Source organism: Mus musculus, chromosome 14 (assembly GCF_000001635.26).
Source record: "Mus musculus strain C57BL/6J chromosome 14, GRCm38.p6 C57BL/6J".
NCBI lineage: Eukaryota > Metazoa > Chordata > Mammalia > Rodentia > Muridae > Mus > Mus musculus.
Genome location: NC_000080.6, coordinates 65,665,239 through 65,681,205, shown reverse-complemented (window position 1 = coordinate 65,681,205; position 15,967 = coordinate 65,665,239). Strand labels below are relative to the sequence as shown.

The 15,967-nt window shown below is 49.3% G+C and overlaps 1 protein-coding gene across 2 annotated transcripts in view; it reads right to left on the bottom strand.

Moving 5' to 3' along the window:
- Scara5 (scavenger receptor class A, member 5) overlaps nt 1–14,803 on the bottom strand; it is a 98,424-nt gene extending 83,621 nt beyond the window's left edge. For both annotated transcript variants that reach the window (NM_028903.2, NM_001168318.1), the window contains exons 1-2: nt 14,460–14,803; nt 10,532–10,649 (exon numbers count right to left, since the gene is read on the bottom strand). In NM_028903.2, the coding sequence (NP_083179.2) occupies nt 10,532–10,643 (112 nt within the window). In that variant the 5' untranslated portion in view covers nt 10,644–10,649; nt 14,460–14,803. The remainder of the gene's footprint in view (nt 1–10,531; nt 10,650–14,459) is intronic.
- Nucleotides 14,804–15,967: the final 1,164 nt, after the last annotated feature.

Here is a 15,967-nt window from a genome sequence, read left to right as displayed (position 1 = left end):
GCCTCTGGCCTGAAGGGACAGTGGGCCATGCAGTAAGTCTTACTAGGACCTTAAACATCTTTGATATGGTGATACAGGCCGCAGTCTTCCTTGTATATTCTGGAGAAATCTCTCCAAACCCTTGGAACCTCAAGAGTAAAGAGAATGCCTTTTGTGCATCAGTAAGATAGGCGGGGCCACCTACGGAGCTTTAAAATCAACCTGGCTACCAAAAAGAGCAAAGTACACAGAGAGGGGTGGAGTGCAGTCCTCCCCTCAACCACTAAGAAGCAGAAAGGGATAAAGGCTGATTGTAATAACTAGTGAGTTACTTAATCATGCTAGATAATTAGATAAAACAAAACAAAACAAGATAAAATACTGGTTTCTGGAGGCTTCGAGAATTTGTGGATGGTGCTGGAAACGGTGTCTCCCCGGAGGTTATAGGGGTTCTGTGCTTCTAACCCATTACCCATTACCCTACACAAAGTTTCCCTGTGGTTGTCAAGCAGTGTCCCTGGTAACACCTATTGTAATAAATGGGGACATGCAGTTAAATAGTGTTTTCCTGAGCCCTGAGCCACTGAAAACAATTAGACCAGAGGACCAGGCTCATGGGAACTCTGACTTATAGCCAGGGTTAGAAGTGCATACCACACCTGGGGTGCATGAGTGGGCTCTCTAATGGAGACAGTGTTATGGTAAGACCTCTCTGTCTATGGGGTCTGATGCTATTTGCAGGAAGATACTGTCAGAATTGAAGTGGATAAGAAGACAGCTAGCTGGTGCCCAGGCACTGTGGAGCTGGTTATTGATGGGGAGAAGCCCCTCTCTCTCTTTGATGAGCTGAGCTAAAGTATTGATTGTTGAGGGGGAGGGGGAAAAAGAAAACCCAACAGCACCGCTTGGCTTGGTTGTATCCTATCTCAGCACAGCTAACTGGGTTACAGCGAGCAGCAAACAGTGATCCTGCTTCACCTCAGGCCTTGCTTAGTCCTGGGGAAGACAGGCCAGAGCAGAAGGATGTGATCACCCACCCATATTGTCAACCTTTCACATCCATTCCTAAGAAAAGGAGAGAAGGTGGTAGAAAGGGCAGCCTGAGCTAATTCCACTTCATGGGGCTCTAGGAGAGCCCCCTCCTAACACTTCCAGATTGTCTTGTCATTTTGTTTCTGTGACCCAAACCCCATCTGTTCCCCTGGTTCCTCCAAATAAAGATTCTTAGAAAACAGTCAATGGCTTGTGCTTATCTTTCACAGGAAACCAATGTAAGGACAGCCTGCTGGCTGCTGTGCCTTTAGAGCTAAGACAGAGATACAAAAAGAGTCCAGGGGTAAAGAGCAGGCAAGGTGAGCCAGCTAGCCACCAAGTGGGATGGAAAGAGCCATGGAGTTACCACTATTCTTGTCCCAAGTGGAATCATATTATATCAGGTTTCCTTAAAAATATGTATTTACCATATATAACATATATACATATATAAGTATGTATACAAAATATATATACATGTTATACATATCATTTATATGTGTGTGTGTGTGTTATACTTGAGGTAACAATGCTTTCACCAAGAGCCATAGACTATCTAACAAAATTCCCAGTGCCAGGCATGAGAAACCTCCCTTCGAGCTGTCGGTCAGAGGAGTCAAAAAGAATCCCAAAGTAGTATAGGCTTTTACCATGGCCTTTGCTTGCCTCTTAGAACTTGAAGGTGACAGAGACCCTATTGCTGAAGTCACCATGTATTTGGACACATGATTCGGAGGAACTGACCCGGAGAAGCCACCTTCTCCCCGAGGAGTATCCGAAGATTGTTGGGTTTTGTTTTTTAGGCAGGGTTTCTCTGTGTAGCTCTGACTGTCCTGGGACTCGCTCTGTAGACCAGGCTAACCTCAAACTCAGAGATCTGTCTGCTTCTGCCTCCCAAGTGCTGAGATTAAAGGTGTGTGCCACCACAATCCAGGTAGTATCTGTAGAGTCGTTGTAAGCTGCCAAGAGAGAAAAAGCAATCGATAGTCTTACCCAGCTGTAAAGCCTACAGACCACACTAATGACCAGCAAGGCAAGATATCCCCAAGGGTACAGTACAAGACGTAGTACCTATGTCATGCAGGCAGCCAACAACTGTCTAAATTGGACTTAAGGCTAATTCAACAGGAGAGAATTAATGTCTGGTACATTAAACATAGACAACCACCAGCTACCGGTGGCTGGGAGGCCATTGATCATACAGGAAAACCTGCTCCAGCCGCTTACCTAAGCCAGTGTAATTCCTAACTGCACTCTAAATACATATTCTTTTGCTCACAGTAAGTGTAGCTCTTGCCCCTCCTCAAAGAAGTATCATTTTGCAGCAGACAGAGTCCATTACACGAAGCCATGACTACTCAAAATGAAGAGAACGGTTGACTGTGGAGTGCCCAACCCCCAACTGATGCATCTACACTACAACTCCCATACCCATGGCTGAGGGAACATCACTGAAGAGGGGACAGGAAGATTGTAAGAGTCACAACAGGGAAGTCATACCTGTGAAATCTCAAAAATTTGGTCACTTAAACAAGACTGATACAAGACTGATATCAAGGTGGACCGAGGATTGGATGCCCAGCTACAGGCAATTACTGATGCTGAGAGAAAAAGATCCGCTTCTGCTAGAACAAGACCCTGTTGGGTTACCCAATACTCAGTGGTCAGCCCTAAACAAATGGGAGTAGTTGGGGTGGGAGACAGGGTGAAGGGTGGAAGTGATGTCAACACAGCACTCACATATGAAATTCTAAAAAAAAAAAATGGTCACTTAAATAATTGAAAGGCAGTGCTCCTGCTTTAAAAGGATGCTACAAATACAGGGGGCTGGGGGTGGGGGAACTGCCTAAACATCCAGGATTTCAAAGAGCACCAAGCCTACAATTCTGCCTACATTCAGGCCAAAAGATCCCATTCTCGGGCTGGAAAGATGGCTCAGTGAAGTGCTCCCCTTGCAAACATTAGGTTCATCCTTAGATGAGCCTGAGTTCATCTCTAGAAGCCATGAAGAAAGCTGGGCACAGCAGTACATGCTTGTGATCCCAGCACCAAGGACAGGAGGTCAAGCAGGCCCCCGGGGCTGACTGCTCAGCCATCCCAGCTTGGCCGGTGAGCTTCAGGTCAGAGAGAAAAACAAGTTGTGTGATACATGAGAAATAACACTAAAGGCAGACCTCCGACTTAGACACACACATGCACACTCCACAACAAACTAACTAACCAAAACCCTCCATGAAGATCATCAGCTTGTAGAGTAGTCCCAAATTCCAGTAAAGATTCAACTTCCTCTTCTGTCCCTGTCAAATGCCTGAGCTGAAAACGTTTGTAACGTGGAAGTGAGGGACTCAGGCAGGTCTGCATCCCCGGCCCAGCTCCTTCCCCGGCTATGCCTGAGTGAACTGGCTTCTCCTTTGGGTAGGGAAAAATCAAGTTTAATGCCCCTGTCTTCTCTTCCTCCCTTCTGCAAGCAGTTGCAAGCAAAGGCTTGGGAAGGGTCACATGGGAAGGGTCACAAGGGAAGGGTCACATGAGAAAGGTCACATGAAAAGGGTCACATGGGTGTCTGCTTTTGAAGACAGGAAGGTTGAGCCATCTGAAAGGGACTGAGCTTGCTTGGTGTATCCCTGAAGGCTGCAGCTGGGCCACCTCCACCCCCAAACAGAGCAGGGTGTGCCGCTGAAGGAAGCTCAGCATCTCTGAGCAAAGATAAACAACACACGTTTAATGCTGGGTTTGTCTGTGGTCCTCTATTTAGGGCCCTCCTCCTTCCTTCCCTCCCTCCCTCCCTCCCTCCCTCCCTTCTTTCCTTTTCCTTCTTCCCCACCTCTCCAAGGGTTTCAGGATCTCAAACAGATAAACAGAGAAACTCATGGGACTGAGTGTCTACTGTCGTGCATGATCCTGGGAGGACGATGACATTATTTTCATTTAAGGATGAGGACTCTGAGCAAAGCCAACCCCTGGGCATCAGATGGCCCGCTCCTATGCACAGACTTTTTAGATTTAAAAAAAAAATGGTCTAGGGGCTGGAGAGATGGCTTAGCAGTTAAGAGCACTGAAGACCCAGGCTCTAAATCCCAGAACTCATATGGCAGCTCACAACTGTCTGTAACTCCAAGGTCTGACTAACAGCCTCACACAGACATATCTGCAGGCAAACACCAATGCACATAAAATAAGAAATAAGTAAAATCTTTTTAAAAAAAAAAAAAGGTGAGACACCCACTAGACATAGAACAGGGTCTTGGAGCTGCAATCACCTTGGGCCTGAGGATGCCTCAGACACGAGACAGAGTAACTGGAACTCAGAAAGGAAAAGCTTTCCTAGAAAGGTCCCCTAGCCTGAGGTGGCCCTGTAGAGCAGGTCTTGGGGTATAGGACACACTCAAGCCCCCATGTCTTCCCTCCTGCCATCTCCTGCTAGGGCCCCTGGTACCTGAACCGGAGGAGACATGAAGCAGAGTGCAGAACAGGGTCAAGTGGTATCAGAGAGCCACACACAGGCATCTGCACCGGGCCTGAGGACCTGTGCCCAGGCTCACAGTGGTTTGTGGGTGGCCTATAATCTGACAGACAGAAATTCTGACCTCTTCTTCCCTCTCTTGCCTTGAAGAGGAAAGCCAGTAAGGATACCAGACCACCAGCATCCCCAGTGGGCACAACCCAATCTACTCTCTGCTCTTATTTAACAGGGCATGTCTCCGGGTGTTACAGTACTGAACGGGTTAACGCCCATATTCAGCTCTAACCTTGTGAAGGGCGGTGACCCTCAGTGAGGTCATAGCCAGACCTTGTGAGCAACCCAGCAGCTATGCCAGGGACGTTTGATGGATGGAAGGTAGATGCAGCAAGTCCCCCGGGAGAGTAATTTAATTTTATAGGGAAGAAACAAGGGACCAGGGAGTCCAGGCTGCAGGCATCCTGCCACTACTTAGAAGCACATGCAACTCATTACCTTCCCTGGCTTCCCATGGGGAGCCGTGGATGACGCCACGCGTGTGGTGGGGCGGGCTGAGGCCACGGAGAGAGCAGGATTATGTTTTCCTAACTCTAACACCTCTCTCTGGGACACACACACACACACACACACACACACACACACACTTCAGAGGAGGCTGGCCCAGCCAGGCACCTTCCATTCCCGGGACTCCTCTGTGTGTTAGAGCCAACCTGGAGCAGTCCTCAGCTGGCTGAACAGGCAGAGGCAACAAAGGCTGGAGGGGGGAGGTGAGGAGCTGTAGGAAGGAACCTGGGAGGGAAGGAAAGGATAGGAATCAGGACTGGCTGTCAGCTGAGTTTCAGTTTAGAGGGATAACCAGTGAAGACCACATGGAGCAAAGAGCTCTTCAGGTCTTTTCTAGGCAGTTTCTCCGAAACATTTCTGATGTGACATCCCCTGTGCTACTGCCTAGCAGGTGGTAGCTCTGCCCTTAGCCTTACAGTCTACAGTGGGCTCCAGGGAGACTGCTGCGCGATAGGACACAGAAAGCAGGAAGCAGCCTCAGAGAGTACAGAGAACCTGAGCTACAGAGGCTATAGTGAAGGCGGGCAGCTGGAAGGATGGGAGGATGCTGCATGCAGGGGACCAATGATGGACCAAGTCCCTTCCCTTTCCTTATCACCTGGGAAAAAAAGAATTAGAGGAGTGGAAGCATGGGAAAGGAGAGAAGACGGCAAAAGCTAGGAGCAAGCAGAGAGAGAGAGAGAGAGAGAGAGAGAGAGAGAGAGAGAGAGAGAGAGACTGGACAGAAGGTGAGTAGTAGAAACTGCAAGGTGGTTGCAGGAGATATGGTGGAGGAGGCCCTTCCTGTCCACCGAGGACACTTCCTGGCAATGGACCCTCTAGCCCAGCAAGCAGCACGAGGCTTCGACCCTCAGACCTCTCTCACTTCTCCTAGACACACTGTTTCTATGCTCTGGAATTCCTACTTTAGCCTGCAAAGCAGGAGCTCTTGGCCCTCCAGTCCTTTGTCTCTAATCCTCTCATGAGGAGTGTAGGGCACAGCAACCAAATAAGAGTCAGTACCAGGTGCAATCACACACACACACACACACACACACACACATGCTTGCCAGCTAGGTGATCATTGTCCTCCCATGAACGCCTTGCTGCACAGGACTCCACTGGCAGCCAGTGGCAGTCCCAGGCCACATCCCTGAAGGTAGCCTTGCCAGGCAAAAGGCAGATTCTGCGTCTTCAGTCTTACCTGTCTCCCACTCAATTTCTCTGTCAGTTCAGAATCCAGAGGAGGGGATTGTCAGCCAATACTTTCCTATTCTTTTCCCAGAAAAGAACTCTGAACCACAGGCAGAGAGGCCCTGAGTCAGGCTTCAGTCCTGTTGCTACGTGAGTGGCCTTGGATAAGTCATACACTAATATCACTTCCTGAGTGCCTGCTACCTACAGAGTTCCCGGAGAACCCAGAGAAGAGCCTGTCACCTTCCCTGGCTTCAAGACATTTGGAGTGCAGTAACGATGAAAAAAAAAAAATCATACACACACCATCTATACACCAAACACACACTGTACACAAAAACACACACACACACACCATACACACCACACACAATACATTCACCATATACACACCACACACACATTATACACACCATACACACATACCATACACACACACACAATACGCATACCTTATGTACACCACACAATACACACACCATATCATACACACACCACACACACACACATACACGCACACCACCCAGAGAAGAGTCCAGCCAGCTAGAATACACTACATTTTACAAAATTATTGGTTATGGTTTATATCTCCCAAACAGACTCAGGTGTTGAAGCCTCCTTGGTCCACAGTGAGGTGGATCTGGGTTCTCATTTAATTGACACCATGATGGGCTTGTAATTTGACATCATTTGTAGGTGGTGGAAACTTCTGAAACCTGGGTCTGCTTGGAGGAAGTAGGTCACAGGAGGCATGTCCTTGGGGACTGAACTACTCTCTGCTTCCTGGCCACTGTAAAGTCAAAAGGCAGCCTCCTCTGCCTGTGAGCCACTCATCATGGTGTCCTGCTCTAGTTTGGCTCAGAGCATTGAATCCAGCCAACCATGGGCTAGAACCTCCCCAGCTGTGATCCCCAAAATCCCTTCCTCCTGTAAGTAGTCCCTGTCAGGTGTTCTGGGCAGTGGCTGGAAACAAGCACAAGCTCTAAGAGCCAGAGCAGGGATGTGCCTGGAGAAGCGTTCTATGGGGCATAGAGCAGGGGGTGGCACTTGAGGTGATAGGTGGGGCACAGGTAGGTGAAGAATATGATGTGAGAAGAAGGTGGCTGCCTCAGGAGCTGGGCAAGAACAAGAAGGTTTGAATAGAATCGACAGACTCATGTTGTGAGTGCCATCATTTGGCAAGGAGGCCAAGAGAGACCTGGAAAGGATGTCGCCCGGACAGGACCTCTGTCTAACATGAGTACTTATACTCACAGTTTTTTCATATATATATATATATAAAATTATTATTTTTATTTTATGTGCATTGGTGTTTTACCTGCATATATGCCTATGTGAGAATGTTGGACTCCTTGCAACTGGAGTTACAGAAAGTTGTGAGCTGTGAGGTGGGTGCTGAGAATTGAACCCGGGTCCTCTGGAAAAGCAGCCAGTGCTCCTAACCACTGAGTCATCTCCCCAGCCCCCACCCAAAGTTCTTAAAGTCACACTTGAATAGCCAGGCTGTGTTTTAAGGATCTTGCTTCATGCCAAGACCCAAGAGCCAGCCTCCAACGAGAGGAAACACTCGTTCTCCACTCCCACTCTACCTTGAGGAGGCAGCCGTAAGGGGGGCCTGGAGCTCAGCCAACCCTTCTCCATTTTAATCTACTGAAGGCCTCTGGGATAGGCCTGGCCCAGGCTTCCATCCGTTTGTTATCTCCTTCCAGCTTCCCCTTGCCTCTCTTGGACTCCCTCTTCTCCCTCCTCTGTTTTGTTCTCCAGAGAGGAAGGTCAGAAAGAAAGAAAGAAAAAAGCACCAGGGTCCTTCCAAAACAGACCCACAGATTTTGCCTAACACAAATCTCCCCACTCCTGTGTCCCCTCCTCCTAGAACCTACGGGCCTGGGACAAAGAGTAAAGTAATACGGAGAACTCAGAAGCAGAGAGCGAAGGCGTCTGTTTTGTTGATTTTAGATTCCAAGGTCCGAAAGCTCTTGTCCATCCTCGCACTCCTCCACTCTTTAGTATTTAGAGAGTGCTTGGTTCTGGTCTGGGGGTCAGAGGCATCAGTGAGCAAAGCACTCCTCCTCCTTTGGAGAAGGTGCCAGCCCTCCTCCAGCTTCCATGCCGAGAACAAACAGTATAATAAACTCACGAATTGCATAGTGCAGTCAGGAGAGAAAAGGTTGTGGAAGCGAGGAAAATGAGAGGAGAGGGGACAGAGGTGGGAGGGCAGCAGGCAGGAGGCAAAATGGGAGGCCAGATGGTATGCACTCTGTAGTGGAGGCTGGGGAGAAGACTGGGGACTCCATCCTGAAGGCGGGTATCAGCGTGAGAGAGGGGAGTTTGGGTTCCTTGGCCATGTGCTCAGGGGCTGGGCTTTAACTGGCTTTTAAATTGGGTAGCATCATTCTCCGAGTTTGAATTTAAAGAGCCACACCCCTAAGGCAGTGACCTCAGAGATACCAGCTGTCTCCTCTTCTGGTGGATGGAGACACAGGCCTAAAGTCAGTCTGGAATCCACAGCTCCTGGCTTCACTGCACTGGAAACAGGAGCCCAGGGAAGGCCTGCTCGGGACGCTAGCACAGCTGAGAGTCCCATCGATCACTGGATCGCCAATGCTCTCTGGCAGATCTCTCAGGTTGGCACCAGGAAACACAGAAGCTGGGCTCATTGCTTGGTTTTGTTTCCCTGGTTGAAATGATTGTTTTTTTTGTTTTTGTTTTTGTTTTTTTTGTTTTTTGTTTTGTTTTTGACCTGAGGTCCAGAACATAGGGGAGAGAGACGGGAGAGGGGAGAAAAAAAAGTGGCAGTCCTGGTGACACCCCATGCTGCAGGCTTCGCCCCTACTCCAGGCCTGGTGTCCCAGGTTGACCCTGGGTGACTCCCTTCAACTACTCACAACCATGGTACTTTCTGGCGAATCTCGGCCTCTTTAACAATGTGCTAATGAGAACAGAACTGGATCAAGAGCATGGTTCCAGCAACATCCTCACTGACTTCACACACACACACACACACACACACACACACACACACACACACACCCCTTGTGGCATACACATGTACACTTGTGTTCTCTTCCCCAGGTGTCAGGATACTGGCTTAGTCTGGGGAACAAGCTGACAGAACCTTTCTCTAACTCTTCTCTTTCAAAATCTTTTATCTTGATTGACACCGTGATGGGGCTTAGAATCACCTTGGAGACACATCTATCTGTGTGTCTGGGAGGATGTTCAGAGAAGTTTAACTGAAGGGGGAGTCCCACCAGCATTATACCATGGGCAGGGGTCCCCAAGTAAATAAAATGGGGAAAGGGAGCTTAGCAACCCCCTCCATCATCTCTGCTTCTTGACTGGGGGTGCATTGTGGCCCCTGCCACCACGCCTTGTCTGTTCTTATGCTCTGCGCCCTCAAATGGTGAGCCAAACATCTTACGGCCATTCTTAAGCTCTTCCCTGCTTTACCTCAACGTCCACACCAAGGGGACTGCTCTCAAGCCTGCTCCTCCTATTAGCCATCATGAGCCCTTTGAGGGCAGGCGCTGTCCCAGTCTCTCTCCAGAGCATCCCTGATACCCAACATGTAGACTAGAACTCAGAGGAAGAGCTAAACGCTGAGAGTTCCCAAGGGTGGGTCAAGGAACCCTACTTCAAAGCTCAGATCTCCTTATCTGCCCCTCCTGTAGGGATTGTCCCCTCCTTCTTCTCCCAGACACCTCTTGCTTTCCTATACCTGCCCCTGTGTGAAAAAGGCAGAGCCAAGGCCGCTGAGAAAGGCTGTGGACAGTGTCACAAAGCAAAGAATCAGGCTGCACACGACACCATGGACAAGGAACTGCTTCTAGGTGCCCAGCCTGATGTCCCTTCAAAACAACCCTGTAGGTCCCATTCCTTTCCTCTCAGAAGTAGGGCGGTGTTCTCTTCTACATAAGCCCAGTGAAGAGTGGGTTTGTGAGTGAAGCAAGCTCTTATTAAATACCTGCCCAATAACAGAACAGATATGTACTAAATGCCTGCTTGCTGGTGCACAGGGGACAAGTGCTGGCAATTCTGTGCTGGAGCCTCTCTGAGGGACTGGTGAGTTATGGAATATTTGACGTCCTCTGTCTCAGCCAGCCCATCTACAAAATGGGTTCTCATTTTGCTAATGATACAGGTTTATTGATATGAATGAGTGAGAAAAGTCACAAAAGAGATTTTTGGAGTTATGACATTCAATATCTGTAGAACTAAATGGGGAAGGCAGCAGGCACTGGGGTATCCAAAGCACAGTGGAAATTAAGGATCTTCAACACCCCAGAAAGAACTTCAACACCCAAGACAGATAGAAGCACTCACCATCCTCACACAGGTTCAGCTTGGACAGGCTCCTGCCATCAAAGGGTTCTTCAAAGATGGAGCCGTTGTCACGGTCACTCACGGTGTGCAGGTACATGGCTTTGTTGTCCATCGTATCCTGAAGCAGTAGAGACACCAGGCAGCATAGGGGACAAAGGAGACACAGAGTCAACTATGTGACAAACAAATGTAGAAACAGGTGCCCACCCATGGGACCCCAGCCTGGAGGTGGGGTCACAGCATTAGGAAGGTTGGGAACCACTGTGTAAGCCTCAGTGACCGGGGAGGGTGGGATAATTGCAAGAAGGAATCTGAAAGCACAGATGCATTGACATGGGTTAGGGTCAGCTGAGGCCGTCAGATGGTCCCTAACCCCACAGCAGGCTGTGGCAGGAATTCATCTCCTGAGGAGTCTAGGGGGTGAGTAGTCTCCATAAGTCTTACTGAGCAACTGTTGGCCAGGGGGCTTCTGCCTACATGATGCCCCCAAGGCTGGGGCGGCGTCTTGAGCTCCTGTCTTGGGAAACTCTCACTTGAAGTGACCCAGCCATGCTGTTTGCATCACAGTGTGGCCCACACTGTCTCATTCTGCTGTGCATAATTGTGTGACTGGAAGGCCATCCTCAGAGCCTGTGCGGGTGGCTCTGGGGGAGAAGGGCTTTATGAGACCAGGGCTGGAAGGGATTTTCTGAGTTCTCTAAGATGGATTTGCATTCTTTGTGTAATGAGAAAAATCCTTTTTATAAAAACCGAATCGCAAAGCGTTTGTTTATACAAAATCCTTTGGCTTTTTCTTCACATACATGGCCTGTAATTTTACACATTACCCTCAGCAACAACTCTAACTGGCTGTCAGTGTGCGTCAACTTGTTTTCCTGATGTTCTTTAGCTGTCTGGTTATTTAACCAAAATAAAGAAGGGAGGAAGGAGAGGGAAGGAGTGGAGGGGAAGGAAGGCAAAGGGGGGAAAGAGGAGAGAAAATAAGTCAGATGGGAGAGGTGTTTATTTATCTTCAATGTGAGTTTTGGAAAAAACAAAACCCTTAGGAAGATGGGCACAAACCCAGCATGGACCAGATACACTGAGATCCTGAGAAATAAGCAGGACCCACAGCCCTGGGTGAGACGTACGGTGCCTGGAAGGTGCCAGTGGGGAGACTGGGAGACTGTGATGGGTCTTAGGAGTCATCCTTCCCTCTTTAGAGGTAGGGCGTGGGGACAAAGAAGGAGGGGAAAGGGCAAAGCAAAACCATCTGCTCTCTCTTTACAACTTGAGCTTGGGCTACCAGAGAAGCTTCAAGAATGGAGACTTGACCTTTGGGGAGGAGAAGAGGCTAAAATTGACCAGTGGCTGTTTAACTGCCCAAGCAACGACCCAGGATCGATGGGGTCTTCTGGTCTATCACTCCAAGTAGGGGGGTGTCACATTCCCCTGCTCTGGCTCATTCACTTGGATACACACACACACACACTGGTCTTTCTTCCAGTCTATGAGAGAGACAGGGGAGGGAGATGGTCCTTGGGTCTATCAGAACTTCTCACATGCTAACACCTTCTAACAGCTTCTGCTTAGCCATTCTGTGCCTTCCCCCATGGTGTCCAATCTGCTAATCTCCTAACTGGTCTCCATCCAAGCCCTCCGCCCAGCAAGGACCTCTAGGTGGGGCACAGGATGGCTCCAGCTCTACTCACATATAGGGGATCCTCCCTGGTCTCAGGATGTGTGTGGTCCTTCCCCTCTGGCCTCAGTCTTAAGAAGCTACAAAGCTGGAGGCCACTGTCTCTGCAGCCTGTGATAACTGTTGCTCTGCCAAAGGCAACTGGGGCTGTAGCCAGAGGTCCCCAGAACCTCTTTCATGCCACCTTCCTTCCCTCCTGATCAACTCCAGACCCCTGGGACCTAGAATGTGTCCACCAGCAACTCCTCCTAGCCATTCTCCCCACTGCCTGGATGGACTGAGCAATGGCCTAGAGGAAGGGGCCGGGACGGAGCAGGTCCAGATGTGAGAGGGATGACTTTGGAAATGGTCAATTCTTTACTACGTGGAAACAAAATGTAAGCACGTTCTGCCTGCCCTAGTTTTATGTGGGGTTCTGTTTTCTCCTCTCAGAGTCCAGAGCAGGTTCTGAACTCTGAGATCCTCTTCTACCATCTATAGACTCAGTTTGTGCTCTCAGGCACGTCACAGCTGATCTTCTAGAGTAGTGGTGATCACGGAAGCTGCTGGTGCATTGGAGACGCCCCTTGGGCCTCAGACTGATTGCCCCCCAACACCCCAAAACCTCCTGGGAGCACTTCCTGGGAGCACTTCCTGGGAGCACTATGAGCAAGGCAGGAAGGCAGATCAATCATTTTGGCATTTCTGGTTTAAAGATAACCTAACCAAGACCAAAGAGGCAAGAATGATAATACTGGAAATAAAGAGTCAACGAGGCAGTAATTAGATGGATGGTTCAGGGGTCTCCACACACAGCACTGACTCCATCATGGGCTGCTGTATCAAAGGTATATATGTATGTCTGTTACTTTCAGTGGCCACCTTCAGGGCCGCTGTAACAGGAGCTGCACTAGGCACACCAGAGGGGCAGCTAGTGCACATCTGTAAGGGCATGAGCAGAGGAGAAGGCTTGAAGGGAAACCTGGGTCACATGGGTGGAACCCCAGGTCCCCTGGTGCTCAAGGAGCCTGGACTTCAGCTTTGCTAATCAGAAGGAAGCCACCCAGGGGTTGTTATGAGTCATTCCCCACAAAGGGTGAGAATAGGGGATGAGCATTGCTTCCAGAGTCATCTGACAGCTGCCCTGGGACACCCTCGAACCCTCTGCACAGGTGCCGGAGGGAGGGAGCTCACGGCACAAGGGCTCCTTTTATTATCTCTCAGTTTGGGAAGGTGTTCTACTTTGCTGACCTGTGATGTGAAGTCCACTCTGCGGAACACCTCCCTGGGAAGGGGGAAGCGAAGAGGACACAGTGAGCATCATGTGAGCTGATACAGGAGCGAGGACCTTTCAAAGCCATGCAAGACAGGGGACAGTCAAAGACTGTAAAATTCTTTCTTCCTCAGCAGATGGGGATCTCAGAGTCCTGAGGACTCCCCATTGCTCAAAAAGTCCCAGAAATGAAGTTGTGTGGGGGTTCCCTTCACAAAAAAGCAACCTCAAAAGTGGCTTAAGACTGAGGTTTGAACCCTGGTTCTGGAAGTTTCTCTGGGAGCACCAAAAGGGCTAAACTCCTGCTGAGGCAGGGAGCTAGATCAGGGGCCTCACTTGCGACTCTGAATCTTTTTCCGTGGACTCTGGTCTCTCACTTGGCAGGGCTTACAGCTTCTCTTTGGACTGCCTGGGTTCTAAAACTCATTTAAACCAAATAAAGTCACTGCAAATTTGGCCCCCAAGAAAAAGTTACTAGATAGGTCTTAAACCTGTTATTTTTCTAACTGGATTCATCAGTTCACCGGGTCCCAACTCACAGTTAGAGAGGCCCAGATGCTTCACTAATAACCTCCTGCTTCATTTGTCCCACCCTGGTGTGTTTACACACATACACATGCCCACGCACAATGCATGCACATGCACCCATGCATGCACCCACACATGCGCCCATGCGCACTGCATACTGTGCACATGCATTTACTCCCTGAATAGGCTCTGGAGCTGTGACATAAGACAGCCAGAGATGCCACTGAAGCCATAGCATCCCTCTGGCATCTGGATGCGGGCTCACACACTACAGCTCTAGTAACTGAGTCCTGGGGCCCCTGTGTGTCTACAGGCTCAGATCCCTCGTACCCTCCCACCTGGAGGCCTGCAACTCCAGGTCCTCTGTCAGCAGGACTTCCCAACTCTCAGCTTCACCAGCACACCGCTTCCTCCATCTGCCCTTGGGACACCATTACCCCAAGCTTCTAGGTCAAAATGTCAAAACTCACCTGTATGCCCCGTGCTGAGGCTGGGCCCTGTCCCTTCAGTTCCCAGCGATTGCCATGGTAGCCAGAGAGCTGACTGCTGCCCCACGAAGACCCAGAAAGTCCCTTGAAGCTTGTACCCACAGCCAGCCAAATCCAGATGGAGTCATATAGAAAGAGTCTTCAGGGTCACCTAGTGATTTAGGCCAGGGCCACAGAGTCACTTCTATGGGAGGATCCGTTCAACAAAGTGGCTGAATAACAGGTCTGCACGTGGGACTCCTTGTCTTGGTGCAGCGTCGGTCAGCCTCAGAAAGCGATCCGGAGATATTCTGTGGAGTCACCCACAGCTCTGCTAGGTACTGACTGGGTGGGAGGTGCTCCAACCTCCAGTCTTTATTTAAAAAAAAAAAAAAGTTCTAAAAGCAACTTCTAGAGGGAGTTTGGACTACGCCTGCCCCCTTGTGGCCATCCTCAGACTTACAACTCTCTGCACAGCATTCCAGCCCTTGGCTTTGGGACTCAGTGATTGTGTTAAAGGCCTTGCTCAAAATACTTTTTGGACAGCTTCTGAGAAAATGGCGGCTAGACCTGGTTTGTGACACACCCAAGGAAGCAAGTCTTGTAAAATTTATTGTAGCACGGAACTGGCGTTTCTCAATTCATTCAGCAAATTTGGCATTTCCTGAAGTTACATCCACTCCCAAAGGACTTGGACAATTCACACACTGGTGCTATTTAGAATAAAGTCTGGGGTGGGGGTGGTGGGCTCTGAAAGAACTTCCGAAGTCAAGATCAACACAATTCAGTAACAATGCCAGTGTCTGTGGAGCACAAAGACTGCATGAGGCACGAGAGAACGGGCCTGGGAGAAGCCCTCTGGTTGGAAGTCTGACTGGACCTCAAAGGACTGGAAACCTCAACACAAACAATTACCTTGTTTTTTTTTTTTTTAAAAAGGAGATACACTAGGGTGGGCGATAGTGGAATCCACAGGACCCTGACCTCTCAAGCAGGACCCGAGCTCGATCCCCAGCCCCCACATAAAAAAAGATGGCGTGGTGGCACACACTGTGACTCCAGTGCTGGGGAGCTGTGGACAGGACGATTGCTGGGCTCACTGGCTGGAAAGCTAGCTTGTTTGGTGAGTTCCAGACCAGCAAGGGAACTCTGTATTAAAAACCCTCAATATAGAACGACATCAGAATTTGACTTCAGTCCCCTCCCCCCATACACTTGTACACATGTACACACATACAGATACACACAATAAAATTAAACACAAATTGGAAGGATTAAAAAGAGATTCAAGCAGGTGTTAAAGAAGCAATGAATTCAGATGAGAACAGTGGGAAGAGAAAGACTATCAGAGAGACATACCCTCCCTCCCTCCCTCCCCCAAGAACCCAGTGTGAGCCACAACTAGATAGATCAGATGATGGGTCTGGACCGAAGTGTGCAGAAGCTAGCATTCATAAATAAGTTCCTGTTTGTTGGCTAAACACAAGAACAGGGTTTCAAGGTCAGATTTC